The 24,040-nt window shown below is 40.8% G+C and overlaps 1 protein-coding gene across 1 annotated transcript in view; it reads left to right on the top strand.

The window, feature by feature from the left end:
* LOC115156989 (BMP/retinoic acid-inducible neural-specific protein 3-like) overlaps positions 1–24,040 on the top strand; it is a 102,322-nt gene that overhangs the window by 40,964 nt on the left and 37,318 nt on the right. Inside the window, exons 3-4 of the mRNA XM_029704807.1 lie at positions 13,061–13,251; positions 14,545–14,726. Of these exons, the coding sequence (XP_029560667.1) occupies positions 13,061–13,251; positions 14,545–14,726 (373 nt within the window). The remainder of the gene's footprint in view (positions 1–13,060; positions 13,252–14,544; positions 14,727–24,040) is intronic.

The raw sequence follows: 24,040 nt of genomic DNA, 5'->3' as shown, positions 1-24,040 counted from the left end.
CCAGACACCTAGGTAGTTGAAGTTGTCCACATATTCTAAGTCAGAACCGTCCAGAGTAGTGATGCCAGACGGACGGGCAGGTGCGGGCAGTGATCGGTTGAAGAGCATGCATTTAGTTTTGCTTGCATTTAAGAGCAGTTGGAGGCCATGGAAGGAGTGTTGTATAGCATTGAAGCTCGCCTGGAGATTTGTTAATACACTGTTACCCATTCACCAAACAATATTTTGAAAGAGGAAGCAAAGTACTTTAAACATATGTTTTTGTTTCAGTCTCCTCATCTCCATTAACCAAAGTTAAATGTAAGAATTTTTTTATTTTAATAATGTAAAATTAACAGCTGTACAGAAAGACTCATGTGAAGGCCAAATTACAGAGGAGGGAGTTCTTGATGCAATTAAAGCTTTTATGTCCGGGAAAACTGCAGGGTATATCAACCTTTTTTGATGTACTCAGAGGACCGTTATTAGCATGTTATAACCACTCCTATAAAAATGGTAGATTATCAGATACTCAACAAGAAGGTCAGATTTCACTATTACTTAAACAGGACCTAGGTGGTAAATATAAAGATCCAGTCCATTTAAACAATTGGAGGCCCCTTACACTTCAGTGTTGTGATGCAAAAATTCTAACAAAATGCATAGTGGATAGAACTAAAAAGGTATTGTCGGATATTATTAATTCTAATCAGACAGTTTTTTTTACATGGACGATACATTGGAGATAATATAAGACAAGTACTGGAAACAATAGAACATTGAAAAATCTGGAAACCAGGACTGGCATGCATAGCTGACTTTGAAAGGCTTTTAAATAAAGTATGTCTGGAATTGAATCTATAAATGCCTGGAATATTTCAATTTGGGATAATCTCTTGTACAATAGGTTAAAGTTATGTATAGTAACCCTAGGTGTAAAATAATAGCTACTTCTCAGAAAGTATTAAACTGTCAAGAGTAGAAAAACAAGGTTGTCCACTATCGGCATATCTATTTATTGTAGCCATCGAAGTGTTAGCTATTAAAATCAGATCCAACAATAATATCAAGGGGCTAGAAATCCAGGGCTTAAAAACAAAGGTGTCATTGTTTGCTGATGATTCATGTTTTCTTTTAAATCCACAATTTGGATCCCTCCACAGCCTCATAGAGGATCTAGATAATTTCTCTAACCTCTCTGGATTCCAACCAAATTATGATAAATGTAGTACTTTATTAAGTATTGGATCACAGAAAAATACAACTTTTACATTGCTGTGTAGTTTACCAATAAAAGGGTCTGATGGTGAAGTGGACATACTCTGTATTCATATCCCAAAAGAAAGAAATGATCTCACTACAATACATTTTAATAGAAAGTTAGCAAAAATAGATAAAATCTTGCTACCATGGTAAGGAAATACCTGTCTATTTGTAGAAAAATCACCCTGATTAACTCTTTAGTCATATTCCAGTTGACCTATTTGCTTATGGCCCTGCCCACACCTAACAACTTGTTTTTTTAATTGTATGATTAGAAAATATTCAATTTTATTTGGAACGGCAAGCCAGAAAAAATCAAATGGCATTATTATATAATGAATATGAATTAGGAGGGCAGAAATTATAAAAAATTAAAGATTTAGACATTTCACTAACGGCTTCGGTCATACAAAAGCTATACTTAAGTCTGAACTGGTTCTCTAACAGATTAGTAAAAATGTCTCACCCCGTGTTCAAGAATAGCCCTTTGCCTTTTATTCAGAATACAAGCTCTCCTTTTCGGTTATTTGAAAATGAAATATTCTCAAAAATATTGCTATTTTTAAAACAAACCATAGAAAGTTGTTTTCAATTTTAGTTTAATCCAACAGAAAAAAACAGAAAAAATATTACAACAAGTATTATGGTTAAACTCAAATATACTAACTGATATAAAAAAACATTACTTTTGGAAAGAATGTTTAAAAAACTGTATAATCTTTGTAAATTATATCATAAATAGGACTGGTGGAGTTATATCAAATATATGGAATATCTGCTCTATCCAAAATTACAACCAATAATTGCAGCATTACTGCAAAAAGGGAAGAGGCAAGTGGAAGGGGGAGAAAATAGAAACTTGTCTGTGGGCACTGCATTAAAGACAACAACTGGATACAAACAATTGTGATAAATAAACAAGTATATCAGTTTCATTTACGGACCAAAAAATTGCCATACAGATTGCAAAATAGTTGGGAAGAGATTTTGGATGTACCGATTCCATGGCACATGGTTTATGAACACGAAACGACACCGGATTCAAAATTATTGCAACCAGTATATGAGGGATAAAACCATCCCAGCACTGCAGATTTTGCTGCCAAGAGACAGAATCCTAAAAAATAAAATAAAAACCTAGGTGTTATACATTAGGAATGTGACCAAAATAACTTTTTACCACCTGAGGAACATTGCCAAGGTGCGGCCGTTTCTCTCTCAGATTGATACAGAGAGACTCATCCATGCTTTTATTACAAGCAGTCTTGACTACTGTAATGCTCTCCTGTCTGGTCTACCCAAGAAAGCCATTGCTCAACTGCAAAACATACAAAATACTGCAGCACAGGTACTGACCAAGACCAGATGGAGAGCACACATTACACTGGTTTTAAGGTCTCTGCACTGGCTGTCTGTGAGAGTATTAGAATTCATTTAAATATACTTCTATTGGTTTTGAAATCAATCCACCATTGTGCACCCCAATACATGTCAGACATGCTTTTAAAATATGTTCCCTGTAGGTCCCTCAGGTCCTCTTTCACTGGCCTTTTAACTATGGATAGGCAGCCTTTAGTTATTATGCCCCCAGCCTCTGGAATAGCCTGACAGAGAACCTGATGGGGGCTGAAACTGTGGACCTTTTAAAAGAGATCTTTAAATACTTATTTTTAGCTTTTATTTTCTTTAGGGTGCTTCTTAGTTAGTCAGTTTGTGTCATTCTTTTGTTTTATCTTATTTGTGTTGTGTAGTAAATATTTCAGCTTTTATTTTCATTGTTTTTTTATAATTTCTTTCCTGTAAAACACATTGTATTGCATTCCATGTTAAATTAGATCATTTGTTTTGGTACTGTCCATATGTAGCTTGTTTTTGGTTGCAGGTTCAGGAATGGCTGATTAATTGCAACATTTACCTGGAGCTAAATCTGCAAAAAGCAGTGGTGGGTGATTTGAAAAGTTATAGTCAATCGATAATAATCAATAATATAATATACTTAGCAAAATTGTTTCTCTTTAATCTGTAGAAACTATGAGAATAGAAAGGTTTAAAACTTTTGTGAAACATCACAGCACAGTTGAAATATATAAGGCAAACATAAATCAAAACTGAATGGTGTTCAGAGATAGACAGGAGGGGTTGAGGGGAGCTGAAGGGTGGGACTAAAAATAACAAAAAAAACAAAATAAGTAATGTAAAATATACTGTGTCCGTAAAATGTAAATTGGTTCAGAACTTTTGTGAAACATCACAGCACAGTTGAAAAATATATGCCAAATAGAAATCAAAACTGGATGGTCTTCAGAGATAAATGGGAGGGATGTAGCTGAAGGGTGGGACTAAAAACAAACAAAAGATAACTAATGTAAAATGTACTGTGTCAGTAAAATATATATAGTATGTATAAGCTGTAAGTAGAAGCCTAAGTGTTGTTGTCCATTAGTTTACTCAAGGTAGGGGAGGGTTAGGGGAAAATAATAAAGGAAATATATTTTACAAATTATGTATACACTACCAGTCAAATGTTTGGACACACCTACTCATTCAAGGGTTTTTCTTTATTTTTACTATTTTATACATTGTAGAATACTAGTGAAGACATCAAAACTATGAAATAACACACATAGAATCAAAATATATTTTATATTTGAGATTCTTCAAAGTAGCCACCCTTTGCCTTGATGACAGCGTCTCACACTCTTGGCGTTCTCTCAACCAGCTTCATGAGGTAGTCACCTGGAATGCATTTCAATTAATAGGTGTGCCTTGTTAAAAGTTAATTTGTGGAATTTCTTCTCTTCTTAATGTGTTTGAGCCAATCAGTTGTGTTGTGACAAGGTAGGGGTGGTATTATGGCAAGAACAGCTCAAATAAACAAAGAGAAATGACAGTCCATCATTACTTTAAGACATGAAGGTCAGTCAATCTGGAAAATGTCAAGAACTTTGAAAGTTTCTTCATGTGCAGTAGCAAAAACCATCAAGCGCTATGATGAAACGGGCTTTCATGAGGACCGCCACAGGAAAGGAAGACCCAGAGTTACCTCTGCTGCAGAGGAATGATTCAATAAAGTTACCAGTCTTAGAAATTGCAGCCCAAATAAATGCTAAGTAACAGACACAACATCAACTGTTCAGAGGAGACTGAAAGAATCAGGCCTTCATGGTCGAATTACTGCAAAGGACACCAATAATAAGAAGAAACTTGCTTGGGCCAAGAAACACGAGCAATGTACATTAGACCAGTGGAAATCCGTCCTTTTTTGAGATTTGAGATTTTTGGTTCCAACCGGCATGGCTTTGTGAGACACTGAGTAGGTGAATGGATGACTTCCTCATGCGTGGTTCCCACTGTGAAGCATGGAGGAGTAGGTGTGATGGTGTGAGGTGTTTTGCATGTGACACTGTCTGTCATGTATTTAGAATTCAAGACACACTTAACAGCATGGCTACCACTGCATTCTGCAGCTATACGCCATCCCATCGTGTTGGCGCTTAGTGGGACTATCATTTGTTTTTCAACAGGACAATGACCCAACACACCTCCAGGCTGTGTAAGGGCTTTTTGACCAAGAAGGACAGTGATAGAGTGCTGCATCAGATGACCTGGCCTCAACAATCACCTGAGCTCAACCCAATTGAGATGGTTTGTGATGAGTTGGACTGCAGAGTGAAGGAAAAGCAGCCAACAAGTGCTCAGCATATGTGGGAACTCCTCCAAGACTGTAGGAAATGCATTCCAGGTGAAGCTGGTTGAGAGAATGCCAAGAGTTTGCAAAGCTGTCATCAAGACAAAGGGTGGCTACTTTGAAGAATCTAAAATATAATACACATTTTGATTTGTTTAACACTTTTTTGGTTACTACATCATTCCATTAGTGTTATTTCATTGTTTTGATGTCTTCACTATTATTCTACAATGTAGAAAATAGTAGAAGTAAAGAAAAACCCTTGAATGAGTAGGTGTGTCCAAATGTTAGACTTGTACTGTATATTTAAAATAATATATACAATATAAATTATTAACAAAATATTTACAAAAAATATAAATGGGTGATTGGAAATGATGATGACAATTACATTGATGAAAGCCACAGTATATCTGCAATATTAAATTCGATCAACCCCCTAAAAATGTTTTTTTTGTAAAAAATGAAACTCAGACATTTGGATACTTACTGAGACTTGGTTAAAAATTCTGTGCCAGACTCCGATGTGTCTCTAAATGGACATAATGTTTATAGATCTGACAGAGCTGGCAGAGATAGGGGTGTCACCATATTCATAAAGAACAACGTAAATGTTACTGTGTGTAATACCACTTCTGTCCCCAAGCAATTTGAATGTCTTGTACTAAATGTGGGCCTTGGTAATAATGCCCAACTAGAGTTTATCAACCCTCCCTAGGCCCTCCCAATTTCTCCTAGCAAATTGTCTGACTTGCTGTTTAACTATACAAATTCTGAATTATTAATATTGGGTGATCTTAACCTGGATTGGTTGATGCCAGTATCAGTTAAACTGAAAGGTTTTTGTACTGAGCTAAATTTATCTCAACTTATAACTAAATCAACCCGCCACAAATAAAACCCCCTGAAAAATCATCTCTTCTGGATATTATTCTGACAAATGCCCCTGATAAGAATACAGCCAATGGAATCTTTGCTAACGAGCTCAGTGACCATTGTCCCATTGCCTGTATTAGAGATACTAAACTACCTAAATTGTGTCCACGCATTATTACAAAGATACATTTTAGAACTTTCAATGAGCAACATTTCCTGTATGACCTGGGGTTGTATGGTTAGGAGGGTCTATCCTCTATCTCTGATTAGGGTAAGGCCCTTAAATGTTTTACCTCTCCGTTTAACTCTGCTGTAGATACAGTTGAAGTTGGAAGTTTACATACACTTAGGTTGGAGTCATTAAAACTCGTTTTTCAACCACTCCACAAATTTCTTGTTAACCAACTATAGTTTTGGCAAGTCAGTTAGGACATCTACTTTGTGCATGACACAACTATTTTTTCCAACAGTTGTTTACAGACACATTATTTCAATTATAATTCACTGTATCACAATTCCAGTGGGTCAGAAGTTGACATACAAAAAGTTGACTGTGCCATTAAACAGCTTGGAAAATTCAGAAAGTGATGTCATGGCTTTAGAAGCTTCTGATAGACTAATTGACACAATTTGAGTCAACTGGAGGTGTACCTGTGGATGTATTTCAAGGCCTACCTTCAAACTCATTGCCACTTTGCTTGACATCATGTGAAAATCAAAAGAAATCAGCCAAGACCTCAGAAAAAATGTATTTGACCTCCACAAGTCTGGTTCATCCTTGGGAGCAATTTCCAAACGCCGGAAGGTACCTCGTTCATCGTGTACAAACAATAGTATGCAAGTATAAACACCATGTGACAACGCAGCGGTCATAAGGAGACGCGTTATGTCTCCTAGAAATGAACGTACTTTGGTGCGAAAAGTGCAAATCAATCACAGAACAACAACAAAGGACCTTGTGAAGATGCTGGAGGAAACAGGTACAGAAGTATCAATATCCACAGTAAAACGAGTCCTATATCGACATTGAAAGGCCGCTCAGCAAGGAGGAAGTCACTGCTCCAAATCCGCCAGAAAAAAACAGACTATGGTTTGCAACTGCACATGGAACAAAGATCGTACTTTTTGGAGAAATGTCCTCTGGTCTGATGAAACACAAATAGAACTGTTTGGCCATAATGACCATCGTTATGTTTGGAGGAAAAAGGGGGAGGCTTGCAAGCCAAAGAACACCATCCCAACCGTGAAGCATCATGTTGTGGGGGTGCTTTGCTGCAGGAGGGACTGGTGCACTTCACAAAATAGATGGCATCATGAGGTAGAAAAATTATGTGGATATATTGAAGCAACATCTCAAGACATCAGTCAGGGAGTTAAAGCTTGATCGCAAATGGGTCTTCCAAATGGACCATGGCCACAAACACATTTCCAAAGTTGTGGCAAAATGGCTTAAGGACAACAAAGTCAAGGTATTGGAGTGGCCATCACAAAGCCCTGACCTCAATCCTATAGAAAATTTGTGGGCAGAACTGAAAAAGCGTGTGCGAGCAAGGAGGCCTACAAACCTGACTCAGTTACACCAGCTCTGTCAGGAGGAATGGGCCAAAATTCACCCAACCTATTGTGGGAAGCTTGTGGAAGGCTACCCGAAACGTTTGACCCAAGTTAAACAATTTAAATGCAATGCTACCAAATACTAATTGAGTCTATATAAACTTCTGACCCAATGTGAATGTGATGAATGTAACGCTCATCATAGAGAGGGGACCAAGATGCAGCGTTGCACGTGTTCATGATTTTATATTTGAATCAAACAAACACTCGAACCAAAATAACAAAGGGAAAACAAAAGCGCACAGTTCTGTCAGGTACAGAAAACAACTACCCACATACACAGGTGGGAAAAGGCTGCCTAAGTATGATTCCTAATCAGAGACAACGATAGACAGCTGCCTCTGATTAGGAACCATACTCGCTCCAAAACAAAGAAATACAAAACATAGAATACCCACCCCGCACCCTGACCTAACAAAATAGAGAAATAAACCGTCTCTCTCAGGTCAGGGAGTGACAATGAAAGAAATAAAAGCTGAAATAAATCTTTAAAAAAGTGGTGATCCTAACTGACCTAAGACAGGGAATTTCTACTAGGATTAAATGTCTGGAATTGTGAAAAACTGAGATAAAATGTGTTTGGGTAAGGCGTATGTGAACATCTGACTTCAATGCATTGTAATATAAGAAATTAAGGACAGATCTAACTCACAGTTCAGTCCTTCAGACATTTTAAAAATACATGTCTTACTCTGGTTAGAAAAGAAAAGTCAACATACTTCATGAATTGTGTATCTGAGAGTTGTGGAATCCAGCTAAAATCTGGACAGTAGTCAATTTTGTTTTTAACACCAGCCCCTCATTGCCCCAGCATGTTATAACAGCCTCTTGTCCCATAACAGATAACAATGACATGTGTGGTGCTTTTAATAACCATTTTGCCTCAGCTGACCATCTATTTGAAATAAATAGTTTCTGAAAATACCTCAAGCTCCACTAGTCTTTTATTCACCTCTAAACAAATAGCAGAGAATGGTGCACTTTCAGGCACTCACTCTTTTTTTAAGAATGCTGTGCCTTGCAAAAAAACGTAAAAATTCCACAGGAGCTGATTCGCTTTTTAACTTCAAATGATATTCTTAATGTGTACCACTCTGGTTTTAGACCTGGACCTAGCTATGCTTGTCTTAAATTAAAAATTAAATTGCTGTCATATTTATTGATCTGTCCAAGGCCTTGGATACTCTCGACCATCACCTACTCATTCAGAGGTTGTCTGTAATGGGCATCGACCAGGCATCTTGCATCTGTCAGACAGGACACAATATGTGCTTTCTGATGGTTTTAAGTCAAATTACCTCAATATTACTAAAGGTGTCTCGCAGGGGTGGATTTTGGGACCTGTCCTCTTTATTATTTATATAAATAATCAGCAAAAATCTAACATTCATCTGTATCCATATAACACTTTTATGTACGCTATTGCCACTACACCTGACCAGGCTAGGTAGGAACTGCAATCTGATTTTGTTGCCCTGCAGAAGTCCTTGTTGATTTAAAATTGGTACTTAATGCGGAAAAAACTAAATCTATTTTGTTTTCAAATTTTCTTAGAAATATTTCAGATGGCTTACCTATTTATTCATTGGATGGTTCTTTCATCGAGCTGGTTCCTGCATATAAATATCTGTGTATTTGCATTGACAGTAAATTGACATTTAAAAACATACGTATGAGCTAGTTAAGAAGCTGAGATTTAAGGTAGGCTTCTTTTATAGAAATAGATCATGCCTCTCCCTAAACAGCAGGATTCAGATTGTACAGTCAACTTTCCTGTCAGTTCTTTACTATGGGGACAAAATTTATCAGAATGCAGTAGCCGCTACTCTTAAACCTTTGGATGCCGTCTACCATAGTGCCCTTTGCTTTATCACAGATGACAGTTTTAACACGAATCCCTGCATCCTATATCAGAAGGTTGGCTGGTCCTCATTAATGTCCAATAGGTCACTGCATTACTCCCTCTTTGTTGACTAAGTTCTACTACACAAGCCTACGACCTACCTACTGTAACTTTGTTGTTGAAGTTTAAAACAAGTTACAAAACACAAAGAACTCTTGAGGTTCTTCGGGTCTCCACAGAATTAAGGAAAATACGCTTACATTTGTATGCGCCCCACTGCTGTAACAATTTGCAGATCTCATTAAAATTGGACGTTGGGACCTAGTAGCTGAGAAAGGTAACTGTTTTTTGCGTAAGTTATACTGAACAAAAATATAAACGCAACATGCTACAATTTCAAAGATTATACTGAGTTACAGTCAATTGAAATACATGATTTAGGCCCTAATCTATGGATTTCACATGATGGGAGAGCATAGACCCACCCACTTGGGAGCTAGGTCCACCCACTGGGGAGCCAGGCCCAGCCAATCAGAATTTAAAAAATCCCAACAAAATGGCATAATTACAGACAGAAAAAAACTCCTCAGCACCCCAACCCCTCCCCCTCCTCAGACGATCCCACAGGTGAAGAAGCCGGATGTGGAGGTCTTAAGCTAATGAGGTTGTGACACCGGTTGGACGTACTACCAAACTCTCGAAAATGACATTGGTCGAGAAATGAACATTCAATTATCTGGCAACAGATCTGTTGAACATTCCTGCAGTCAGCATGCCAATTTCATACTCCTTCAAAACTGTGTGCAATTGGCATTGTGTTGTGTGGCATTGTGTTGTGTGACAAAACTTTTATTGTCCCCAAGGTGCACCTGTGTAATAATCATGTTGTTGAATCAGCTTCTTGATATGCCACACCTGTCAGGTGGATGGATTATCTTGGCAAAGGAGAAATGTCACTAACAGGGTGTAAAAAGAATTGTGCAAAACATTTTTGCTAAATAATATTTTTGTATGCATGGAACATTTCTAGTATCTTTTTATTTCAGCTCATGAAAAATGGGACCAACACTTTACATGGTGTGTTTATATTTTTGTTCAGTATAAAATGTATTTACATTGCATTCGGGAAGTATTCAGACCCCTTAACTTTTTCCACATTTTGTTTTACGTTACAGCCTTATTCCAAAATGGATTAAAAAAAATCCTCATCAGTCTACACACAATAACCCATGATGACAAAGCAAAAACAGTTTATTTTTGTTGCTGCAAATGTATACTTTTTTTTAAATACCTTACTTACATAAGTATTCATACCCTTTGCTATGAGACTCGAAATTGAGCTCAGGTAAATCCTGTATCCATTGATCATCCTTGAGAAGTTTCTACAACTTGATTGGAGTCCAACTGCTAAGTTCAATGAATTGGGCATGATTTGGAAAGGCACACACCTGTCTATCTAATGTCCCACAGTTGACAGAACAAAAACCATGCCAGGAGGTCGAAGGAATTGTCCGTAGAACTCCGAGACAGGATTGTGTCGACGCACAGATCTGAAGAAGGGTACCAAACAAATTCTACAGAATTGAAGATCCCAAGAACACAGTGGCCTTCATCATTCTTAAATGGAAGAAGTTTGGAACCACCAAGACTCTTCCTAGAGCTGGTCGGCCGGCCAAACTGTGCAATCGGGGAAGAAGAGCCTTAGTCAGGGAGGTGACCAAGAACCTGATGGTTACTATGACAGAGCTCCAGAGTTCCTCTGTGGAGATGGGTGAACATTCCAGAAGGACAACCATCTCTGCAGCACTCCACCAATCAGGCCTTTATGGTAGAGTGGCCAGATGGAAGCCACTCCTCAGTAAAAGGCACATGAAAGCCTGCTTGGAGTTTGCCAAAAGGCACCTAAAGGCCTCTCAGACCTTGAGAAACAAGATTCCCTGGTCTGATGAAACCAAGATAGAACTCTTTGGCCTGAATGCCAAGCATCATGTCTGGAGTAAACCTGGCATCCTTCCTACGGTGAAGCATGGTGGTGGCAGCAGCATGCTGTGGGAATGTCTTTCAGTGGCAGGGACTGGGAGACTAGTCAGAATCGAGGGAAAGATATGAACGGAACAAAGTGCAGAGAGATCCTTGATGAAAACCTGTTCCAGAGCGCTCAGGATCTCAGGTCTGAATGTCCTTGAGTGGCCCAGCCAGAGGCCAGATTTGAACTTGATCGAACATCTCTGGAGAGACCTGAAAATAGCTGTGCAGAGACTCTCGGTCGCAGTGTGGACTCCCTGTTAAAATAAAGGTTAAATAAAGGTTAAATAAAGGCTAATATTTACTGAAAGCAGCTGTTGTGATCCAGGTTAAATCCATACATACTGTACAGTTGGTTATATTTTGTGTGGATTTAGGCTGCCTCATGCAAGCATGCTTTATGAATACATTTTCTAAATCACGCCCTCAACGCAGGTGTGGAATACATTCTCATCTGCAAGATCTGATACATACAGAGAGATCTAGACGATGTTATTAACTTATTAAACATTATCTTCTGTGTTGTAACTGAAACTAACTTAGAGGTAACACCCATAGAAATAGAATGAATCACTAATTATATGGTGATACGTTTTACAAACATGTACAAGTAGAAGCCTTGGAAAAATTCTGTTTCATTGAGAAACGTAATGGAATGTTAAAACAGTGGTAATATCCAGGTGCTGTTATCGAATGGGGAATGGAGTAGAGGTAGAGAGTTTTGGCTTAAATAATTCCCTGCAATCCTGCAGAGCTGCAGGTGCAATCAGCTTGTTCTAAAGCCCTGTAATTAAGAGCATCTATCATCATTAGCACTGGAACGGTCAGCCAATGCTTTTACAATTAACTCTTCAAAATCCCCATGGAAGAAAAGTAATGCTCTGTTCACAACCTCTGTCATCACAAATTTTTCAGTCAAGACAACATCATCCAAAGCTAATGGACAGCATCTCATGGTCTTTGCACATTATAGGCAAAGACTTGTATGATAATGTGATGTAAGATTTGAGGTTTACTTTGGATGCTTGGATTATCCCCATCAACATTGGTTTGCAATTGCTTCGTATCCGTCAAAATTATTCCAAAGACCGTTGTTTTTTTCATGTTTTGAAATAAATATTTCTGTACACTACTGCACATTTTTACAGAAATTGGACAAAAAAGTTTGTTCTTAAAGTCTGAAATTGTGCAAGCCATACTTAGTACTAAATAACAGTATGCAATTACACTTTAATTATTATACTTACATGGTATGGTACTACCAATATTATTCCTGTGGCAAAATGCTTATATATTGTAAGGTTGAACTAAATATGTTTTCTATACTTTCTTTCATTGAATAATGATCATCAAACATTTTCCATGTTCTGTACTGTATGTTGTCAAATAACTTAAAATGTATTTGATGTCTATGCCATTCATTCACATTTCCTGTAACAGTTGGTCTTGACAATATTGTAATGCTGACTTCAAATAATCTGCAAAATAAATGTCAGTATGGAATGTCAAGTTACATTTTGCCAAATAGCATGTTGTTCTTGATGTTTTGTTCTTTTTTTTGTTCTGAAGGAATACATGCATACAGTATATTATTATACAAATGTAATCCTTTGTTTTGTTGGAAATGTATGCATATCAAGCTATATTTTCTGCTGATATTTGCATTCTCTCACATAAGTATCAACCAATGAAATGACCCAAGCACCATGAATCAGATGGATTTAAAAATTGTCCCATGGTTCACTTGAATTGAGATCAGTTTGTTGTTGCAGGGAATTCAGCCATTGGAAAGTGAACAGCTTGGCTACAGAGAAGAGGGACGTTTTTAAGGCCCAATTGCCGCTGGCGCCGGAGTTTCTACGCAACCTGAGGTTGCTGGGTCGAAGACCAAGTCTGCAGCAGATCCACGAGAACTTGATCAAGAAATATGGAACTCACTTTTTGGTGTCTGCTACGCTAGGAGGTAAGCAACTTCACATACACCTACTCAGTGGCACTTAGCTTTATGCTTTGTGGCTAAGGGATGTTGTTACTCATCTTAGTCTGTTCTCAAAATTGCTTCGGTGTAATGTCATCTCCTCAGATATTGATCATGTTGACTGCCTTAAAACAAACCAAAGATTACTCATACTGTATATATTTAGTCTGCTCATGATATCACTGTTGACAGGGCGACAGGCATAGTGGTTAAGAGCATTGGGGCAGTAACATAAAGGTTGCTGGTTTGAATCCCTGAGCAGGCAAGATGGAAAAATCTGCCGTTTTGGCCTAAAGCAAGGCAGTTAACCCCCAATAACGACTGCTGCCCGGGCACCGATGACATCGATTAAGGCGGAAAAGACGCATTTTGTTTGAATACATTCACTTGTTCAACTGACTAGGTATCCCCATACCAGTAATTTCCGTCAAACAAAACTTCATTTTTACTATTCAAAATAAGTTAATGTTAATACATATGGTCAGTCATTCTCTGTTGGTATGGACGAAGTCTGCTTTGTTGATTTGGCAATCCATGATTCAGGTAATGCTGAATACATGAGGAAATTACAACAGTTATGCACATAGTTTGAGATATTGAATGCTCTTCTCCCCCTAGCATCTAAAAAACCTATTGGACAAACAGTCCTGGTTGTGGTCTCTAAACATTTGCTATGACATCAACCAGAATACTACTACGTCTGATGATACGTAGGCACTAATTATGATGCCACTTAATGGTGGATATATGAACTGAAGTTACAGAGTCGAAGTGACAAGAAAGATGAATGCAGTGGAAAAGCCATACTGAGCTCTCGTAATTACCGGCTCAAACAAAAGGGATGGGACTATACACTGCATGCTAATGAGATAATTGCAAATAGTAATGCACACATTCTTATGCTGGGTGCTGATGGTATCGCATAGCCTCAAGGTAGAAGAGAGCTAAGTACACTGTCTGGTCTAGCAGAATCATGTGAATACTATAGTGTTCTTTAGAAAAGTCTGGGTTTTCATACAAGACAGAGATAGACCTTCACAATCTGTCTGCAGTCTATGAGCTTTTGTCTGAATGCCTCCGTTAATTCCTTTCATGGAGGATAATGGCACCCATTACTCTCAACAAGTATTAAAACTTTCGGTGTCATTTTGATTAAAGTGACCCAGTTCTTTTAGTTGTTCTTTATTATTAAGGACCATGTGTAACGTTGATTGAAGATCCCACTGGGATTTTTATTTTCTCTTCTATTCTATTGTCTTCTATTCTATCTTTCTACAGGAGAAGAATCGTTGACAATCTTCCTGGATAAGCAGAAGCTCAGTAAGAAATCGGAGGGACAGGGAAACAGCTCTGTGGTCTCCTTGGAAGTATTGCATCAGTTGGCTGCCTCTTATTTCACAGACCGCGAGAGCACCTTGAGACGACTTCACCACCTACAGATAGCCACCTCCGCCATAAAGGTAGATCTACTGCTACTCTCAAGGACACTCAGTCATTGAAACATCCAGTTTCTCTTTCTGAATATATTTGATTAGTTTGACAGAGTATATTCAATTTTTCAGCTGATTATACATGGAACTTGTATTTAGCCGGTTTATTTTTATGTGAAACAGAATGAAGGTAGACTACTGAGACCTTTGGCATTGAGAATTTGTTCTGTCTGTCTCTAATACAATGCTTAACTCTAGTAAAGGAAGGTCGCATGGGTAATGTTTTGTTGCTTAGCAGCTAACTACTTAGCATACATTTGAGTTCCAAACATACACTCTAAAAGGCAGGATTATCATCTGCATGCATTGAGTACTGGTGTATCATGATGACAGGAGGTGAGTGGGTGGACAGGGCTTGCTTTAAACTCATTGAAATAACCAAATTAATTTAACACCGGACTGTAAGATTTCTCAACTTTTCACCTTGATAAAAAAAACTTATTCTGAACATTTGGGACTTGGCCATGATTTTGGATGTATGCTTATATTTGATATTTTAGTAATTTAGCAGACGGTCTTATCCAGAGCGATATTAGTGCATTCATCTTAAGATAGTGATATGTTGTTGTCTCGCCTAGCTATCGTAGGAAGTACATTTACGCAGACGTGGGATTTATTTAAAATACTCTTTAAAGAGAGGTAGGGTTTTAGACATTGTCGGAAGATGGGCAGGGACTCCTTTGTCCTGACATTAGGGAGAAGCTTGTTCCACCTTTGGGGTGCCAGGACAGAGAAAGAAGAGCTTTGACAGTTTGAACGGGAACTGCCCAGTGCCAAGACATCAGATGTGGCAGAACGGAGTGCTCGTGTTCGGGGGAAAGGTTTGACCATAGCCTGAAGGTAGGGAGGGGCAGTTCCCTTTGCTGCTCTGTAGGAAAGCACCAGGGACTTGAAAATTATGCAAGCTTAAACTGGAAGCCAGTGGAGTGTGTGGAGGAGCGGGGTGACAAGGGATAACTTGGGAAGATTGAACACCAGGCGTGCTGAGACGTTCTGGATAAGTTGCAGCCAAAACAGGGTTGCAGTACTCGGAATGGGAGATAACTAGAACCTGCACCCCTTCCTACGGATGTTGTAGAGCATGAACCTTCAGGAGTGAGTCAAGAGAAAAGAGGAGAGGGCCTAGAACCGAGCCCTGGTGGACATTAGTAGTAATAACATGTGGTGAAGACACAGATCCTCTTCGCACCACCTGGTAGGAGTGACCTGCTGGGTAGGATGCAATCCAGAAGTGTGCAAAGAATGCACATTCCACGCAGCCCTGCGAGGTGGAGAGGAGGATACAACCAAATCAAATCAAATTGTATTTGGCACAAGTGCTGAATACAACAGGTGTAGACCTTACAGTGAAATGCCTACTTACAAGCCCTCTTAAGGATCTCTACAGATCGGTGTCCCACCCTCGGGACGATTGAGCTTATGTGCGCTAATGTGATTAGCATGACGTTGTAAGTAACAAGAACATTTCCCAGGGCATAGACATATCTGATATTGGCAGAAAGCTTAAATTCTTGTTAATCTAACTGCACTGTCCAATTTACAGTAGCTATTACAGTGAAAGAATACCATGCTATTGTTTGAGGAGAGTGCACAGTTATGAACATGAAAAGTTGTTAATAAACCAATTAGGCACATTTGGGCAGTCTTGATACAATATTTTGAACAGAAATACAATGGTTCATTGGATCAGTCTAAAACTTTGCCCATACACTGCTGCCATCTAGTGGCCAAAACTTAAATTGTGCCTGGGCTGAAATAATACATTATGGCATTAATAGCATTAAAAGCATGGTATTCTTGCATTTCAAAGATGGTACAATTTTTTTTTAATGTTTTTTTTTCTTCTTTGTATTATCTTTTACCAGATCTAATGTGTTATATTCTCCTACATTCATTTCACATTTCCACACACTTCAAAGTGTTTCCTTTTAAATGGTCCTTAATTCAGGTCCTGAGCTATAGGCAGTTAGATTTGGGTATGTCATTTTAGGCAACAATTGAAAAAAAGGGGCAGATCCTTAAGAGGCCAGTGATCTGATGGTTCATGGTGTCGAAGGCAGCAGATATACATTACATTACATTATCAAAAGTATGTGGACACCTGCTCATTGAACATTCATTCCAAAATCATGGTAATTAATATGGAGTTGGTCCCACCTTTGCTGCTATAACAGCCTCCACTCTTCTGGGAAAGCTTTTGAATAAATGTTGGAACATTGTTGCGGGGACTTGCTTCCATTCAGCCAATTCCTCCCAAAGGTGTTCGATGGGGTTGAGGTCAGATCCCTGTGCAGGCCAGTCAAGTTCTTCCACACCAATCTTGACAAACCATTTCTGTATGGACCTCGCTTTGTGCACGGGGGCATTGACATACTAAAACAGGAAAGCGCCTTCCCCAAACTGTTGCCACCAAGTTGGAAACACAGAATCATCTACAATGTCATTGTATACTGTAGCGTTAAGGTTTCCCTTCGCTGGAACTAAGGGGCCTAGCCCGAACCATGAAAAACAGCTCCAGACCATTATTCCTCCTCCAGCAAACTTTACAGTTGGCACTATGCATTGGGGAATGTAGCGTTCTTCTGGCATCAGCCAGACACAGATTTGTCCATCGGACTGCCAGATGGTGAAGCGTGATTCATCACTCCAGAGAACGCGTTTCCACTGCTCCAGAGTTGAATGGCAGCAAGCTTTACACAACCACAGCCGACGCTTAGGCTTGTGTGTGGCTGCTCGGCCATGGAAACCCATTACATGACGTTCCCGAAAAACAGTTCTTGTCCACATACTTCTGTATATATATATAGTATATCTAGGAGGATGAGAACAGAGGAGAGAGTCAGCATGTTGTGCTGTGACTCATAGAAAGCCTTTCAGATACATTTTTTTACCCCTTCTTTCAATCTTGTCTCTTCACTGCCACTCCCCAACGGGCTCGGGATGCGAAGGTCGAGTCATGCGTTCTCCAAAACATGACCCGCCAAACCACGCTTCTTAACACCCGCCCAACCCGGAAGCCAGTCGCACCAATGTTTCAGAGAAAACACCATTCAACTGACAACGAGGTCAGCCTGCAGGCACCCAACCTGCCACAATGAGTCGCTAGAGCGCGATGAGCCAAGTAAAGCCCCCCCGGCCAAACCCTCCCCTAACCCAGACGATGTTTTGCCAATTGTGCGCTGCCCAATGGGACTTCCGATCATGGCCGGTTGTGATACAGCCCGGGATCGAACCCGGGTCTGTAGTGATGCATCTGGCACTGTGATGCAGTGCCTTAGACCACTGCGCCACTCGGGAGGCCTCAGATGTTTTTTATTAAACCAAACAGAAAGAGCCATAACTCTAGTACTATAGTGGTGTACCGTTTAGCCTATTAGATTCAATTGGGGTATTTTAGGCTTTTTAATGATCAGACTTTACATTATTTAGACAACATCCTGTCAGCTAGTCATTCATATTGTTCTTTAAATAGACATGTGTTACAGTTTATTTTAGATTCCTTTATTTTCTGAATATTTACCTGTGAAGCTACATACCGTGTGGTGTAAGTTATTCTCTCTTACCAAATTGTGTCTTGTGTTCCCCAACCGTCTAGTTGCATCTAGAGGACAAATGTCCCATTTGACCAATGGTACACTTGACTGTCATGACTACATACAGTACAATGCCTTTATTTGTTATGACAATTGTCCTTGAGGTATTGTGAGTAGGTTTGGCCATAGACTACACCGAGAGCAAAATATAATGATAGCAATATGACATGATCCCAGTAGCAGTACTATACTGTATGTTTACAGCTTGATTTACTTTTATTGATTGTTAATTGATTGAACTACATTTAATTTAATCTACTTAAATAGTGATGTTTGGACTGTACGATTACTTGTCAAGGTCTATAGAGTTACCATTAGCATTTCACAGAGGACCGGTACCTTAATATTTGTCAGAAAGTTTCACAATGGGCTGTACTAGCTGTATGTATCTTAGCTAACTGGCAGGCAGCAGGACTGTCTAAAAAATATTAGTTGCCAGGTCCGATTAAGCACCAGGAATCAGTGTTTTGAACTACACTGAGTATACAAAACATTAGGAATACCGACATGGTGAATCCAGGTGAACGCTATGATCTATGATCTCTTATCGATGTCACCTGTTAAATCCACTTCAATCAGTGTAGATGAAGGGGAGGAGACATGTTAATTAAAGAAGGATTTTTAAGCCTTGACACAACTGAGACATGGATTGTGTATGTGTGCTATTAACCATGTTTCCATACCCAGTTTTTATGCGTGTAAAGTCATGTATAAAAAAAATCATGACAACTGTGATGGAAACAGGAAGTTTCTATGCAATTTTATAACTGCCAACAGATAATTTGTTTGTTCGACATGGTGGGATCTTTTTTGTCTGTAAAATTAATTATGCGAGAAATGGTGGATTTTTTTTTTAAATGAGCAAATATTGATATAATAACCATCATATCAAAGTAAACTTGTAATCACGCGATGACATGATTTGGTGTGTCCTCCCACTACGACTTGGGAAGCTATGCAGTTTAAATTAGCTTTCAGATAAAATAAGTTATGATGAACTTCACAAGGTGGTGAAAGTGTATGGTATGAGCTTGATGCTCCTTTCCAATAAATGTCAAGGGTCTTATTCTGGTGACATGATGTTCGATGCTTGACTGCCATTTTGACAAAAATAAACATTCTCACTCTTATCAATAATATCATCATGTAGACTAGCCCGCCTTCAGAGCCTCCCCGCACTATATCTGCGAGCTGTTGGCTAGAGGGTACATGCAAAGACCGAGTGTAACAGCTGTCGTGAGAGAGTGGACCAAAATGCAGCGGAGTTAGTGTTCATCATATTTAATTAAGAAAGAACACTATACAAACACAAAATAAAAAACTGACAGCCAAACAGTCCTGTCAGGTGAAACACAATGACAGAAACAATTACCCACAAAACCCCAACGGAAAAACATGCACTTATGTGTGACTCCCAATCAACAACAACGAACTTCAGCTGTGCCTGATTGGGAGCCACACACGGCCCAAAACAAAGAAATACAAAAACATAGAAACAGAACATAGAACGCCCACCCAATGTAACACCCTGGCCTAACCAAAATAAAGAACAAAAACCCCTCTCTATGGCCAGGGCGTTACAGTACCCCCCCCCCCAAGGTGCGGACTCCGGCCGCAAAACCTGACACTGAAGGGGAGGGTCCGGGTGGGCCTTCTTACGGCAGCGGCTCAGGTGCGGGACGTGGCCTCTGCCCCACCCTTGGCGTCGCCCTCTTAGGTGGCGCACCTGGCCGCGCGAAGGTCTGGTGGGCGACCCTGACTTCGCCCGGCTGGCGGGCGACCCTTGTTGTGCCCAGCTGGCGGAGGACCCTGGCTGCGCCCGGCTGGCGGGTGTCCCTTGCTGCGCCCATCTGGGCTCCAAACCGGCGGGCCACTCTGGCAGCTCCGAACAGGCGGGCCACTCTGGCAGCTCCGAACAGGCGGGCCACTCTGGCAGCTCCGAACAGGCGGGCCACTCTGGCAGCTCCGAACAGGCGGGCGGCTCTGGCAGCTCCTGACTTGCGGGCGGCTCTGGCAGCTCCTGACTTGCGGGCGGCTCTGGCAGTTCCTGACTGGCGGGCGGCTCTGGCAGCTCCTGACTGGCGACTGGCGGGCGGCTCTGGCGGCTCCTGACTGGCGGGCAGCTCTGGCGGCTCCTGACTGGCGGGCGGCTCTGGCGGCTCCTGACTTGTGGGCGGCTCTGGCGGCTCCTGACTGGCGGGCGGCTCTGGCGGCTCCTGACTGGCGGGCGGCTCTGGCGGCTCCGGACTGGCGGGCGGCTCTGGCGGCTCCGGACTGGCGGGCAGCTCTGGCGGCTCCGGACTGGCGAGACCCACTGGAGGCCTGGTCCGAGGAGGAGGCACAGGCTTAACCAGTATGGGGAGACCCACTGGAGGCCTGGTCCGTGGAGCAGGCACAGGACAGACCAGGATGGGGAGACCCACTGGAGGCCTGGTCCGAGGAGGAGGCACAGGACTGACCAAGATGGGGAAACCCACTGGAGGACTGGTCCGAGGAGGAGGCATGGGCTTGACCGGGATGGGAAGACATGCAGGAGGCCTGGTTCTGGGCGCAGGCACAGGATAGACCGGATCCTGAAGACGCACAGGAGGTCTAGAGCGCACGGCCTGCACAATCCGTCCTGGCTCGATGCCCACTTTCCCCCGGCAGATGTTAGGAGCTGGGATGTAACGCACCGGGCTCTCCACGCGTACTGGGGACACCGTGCGCTTTACTGCATAACACGGTGCCTGACCAGTACTACGTTGCCTCCTGTAAGCACGGGGAGCTGGCTCAGGTCTCCAACCTGACTCTGCCACACTCCCCGTGTGCCCCCCCCCCCCAAAACAAAATTGGGGGCTGCCTCTCGGGCTTCCTTCCCAGCCATGTTCCCTCATACCGTTGCCGTTGGTCCTTCCTTCCTGCTGCCTCCACTCTTCTGAGTGCCTCTACCTGTTCCCATGGGAGGCGATCCCTTCCGACCAGGATCTCTTCCCAAGTGTAGGACCCCTTGCCGTCCAGGATGTCCTCCCATGTCCAGTCCTTTCTCTCCCTGGTCCAGGATCCTTGCTCCTCCTGGCGCTGCTCCTTCCTCCGCTGCTTGGTCCTTGTTTGGTGGGTAATTCTGTAACAGCTGTTGTGAGAGAGAGTGGACCAAAATGCAGCGGAGTTAGTGTTCATCATATTTAATTAAGAAAGAACACTATACAAACACAAAATAAGAAACTGACAGCCAAACAGTCCTGTCAGTTGAAACACAATGACAGAAACAATTACCCACAAAACCCCAACGGAAAAACATGCACTTATGTGTGACTCCCAATCAACAACAACGAACTTCAGCTGTGCCTGATTGGGAGCCACACACGGCCCAAAACAAAGAAATACAAAAACATAGAAACAGAACATAGAACGCCCACCCAATGTAACACCCTGGCCTAAACAAAATAAAGAACAAAAACCCCTCTCTATGGCCAGGGCGTAACACCGAGTCAGCACATTTGCTATTTAACGCAACAGTTTTTGTGACAAAACTCTCGGTAGAGTTGAAAATGCGATGGAAACACATTGAACATTACCTTTTTATACGGTACATGAAAACTTAAGTGAAAAAGTATATTTTGTACACTACATCATCATGCAGTGATTTTTTTAGTTTGGTGGAAACACACCACTAGTTGGAAAATGCGCTTATTTTCTTCATGCAGATTTTTGAATATTTGCATGAAAATCTGCCACCAATTGGATGGAAACCTAACTAGTCAGGAGTTGAATGGGCAAGAAAAAATATTGAAGTGCCTTTGAACAGGGTATGGTCGTAGGTGACAGCCACACCGGTTTGAGTGTGTCAAGAACTGCATCATTGCCGAGTTTTTCACGTTCAACAGATTTCTGTGTGCATCAAGAATGGTGCCCCACCACCACCCAAAAGACATCCAGCCAACTTGACACAACCGTGGGAAGCATTGGAGTCAACATGGGCCAACATCCCTGTGGAATGCTTGTCCATGCCCCAACGAATTGAGGCTGTTCTGAGGGCAAAATGGGGTTCAACTCAATATTAGGAAGGTGTTCCTAATATTTTGTGCACTCGGTGTATGTTATAGGACAGATAGATAAAAAAATCATATGAAGCACTCTGCAAATACCTGGCTTCAGCCCTGCAGTGCTTCAAGATGAGAAGCTGCTGGTTACATTTTAGCAAAATTATCATCTCTAGTATGCGAGCCACCTGCTCCTCAATGCTCTGCCAACTGAGCTAATCATCCATGAGAGAGTGGGATGTGCTTGACCTGCCTGCGTACATGGCTTTAGGCTTTGTGGTTGTAATGAAACTTCTGGAGGAGGAATGAAATATATTATCTTACGTAATGCAGGGGGACCATAAAGTACTTCAACTTATTTGGTATATATCACAGTAAGTGGAATGAAGTATAGTCCACAATATATTGCATTTAGTGCTGCACTGACTTGATATTGTTTGACAAGGGTCGATAGAGAAACAATATTTTACAATAAATAATCTGTAAAACACATTATTTATTGAGTATTGTTGCTTACTGGCAGCATTTCTTTTGTAAAGAAATACAATCTTACTATCTTACATAACTGCGAGGGAGATTTGGAAGGAGATTTGCAAGGGAGGTTTATATTGATAGATGCAATAAAGAGATCGATTTACAGAATCTTGCCTTTTCACTGTTGCCTTTAACATTTTTGAGCTCCATACTACAGTATATTATTCATATTTCATTGGCTTGGAGGAGAAGATTGACATGGATTAAAGTATTTTGTTAAGGGAGATTTTAGCCCGGGGCTTTAGTGAGTGTTCACACTTGCACATTCTAATGTGGGATCGCACCAACCTTAGCCCAGGTCTCGCTGGCCCTGTTCGAGAGCAGGGTTAGCACCGACTTTTAGCCACAGAAACATAAACACACTGCCAAAATAGCCAGTGTGAAACGGGGTCAAGAACAACACATAGAATTTTCACTTTCCAATCAGAAAAGCAGAATTTTATCCTTCCATCTGAGAACAAAGACTTGAAAAAAAACAATCTGTGTGAAAACATTGGTTGCTATGGCTAACAAAAACGGTTGCTATACAGGCTGGATAATGTCTTCTCACTTAGCTAGCCAACTGCTCCAAAAACTCTACAGCTGGAAGGGCAGCAAATGCTCCATATTCATCTGTTTTAATAACTTTTCAATGTAAGGGATAAACACAGACGTTCTGTACATTACCTTGGAAATAATGGACAACGAAGCGAGACGAGGCAGACACAGCATTCTCTGTATAGGGGCGAGATCACATTTCTTTCAATGAAACATCGTTTCCGAGGTCGGACAGGCAGACAGCAAGGTTTATACAAACCATCACATACAATACTGTCTTTGGTATATTCAGGTTAAGACAAGAGGATTCTAATATCCCATAACTCTTTGCGCCACTACTCAACAAGGGACAAGCTTCTACATACGGGAATGACTGGGAGTGAATGGTAGTAGCACAGAAAGTTTGCCATCAAAGTGAAAAGTAAACACATTCATATTGAATATCAGCTAACTACTCAACAGTTTTACTGTCATTCCTATCCAGCCACTTTTTTACTGGAATTCCTGACCGCTGGTCCCATGAATATTAATTTTTAACGCTTCCTCACAGAATTATTACAGTGTCTTAATCTTCCCATCTTCAATGTATTGTAGCTTT

The sequence above is a fragment of the Salmo trutta genome, chromosome 21 (assembly GCF_901001165.1).
Source record: "Salmo trutta chromosome 21, fSalTru1.1, whole genome shotgun sequence".
Lineage (NCBI taxonomy): Eukaryota > Metazoa > Chordata > Actinopteri > Salmoniformes > Salmonidae > Salmo > Salmo trutta.
Note: the sequence above shows the minus strand (reverse complement) of the source record. Positions and strands in the feature narration are given on the sequence as shown.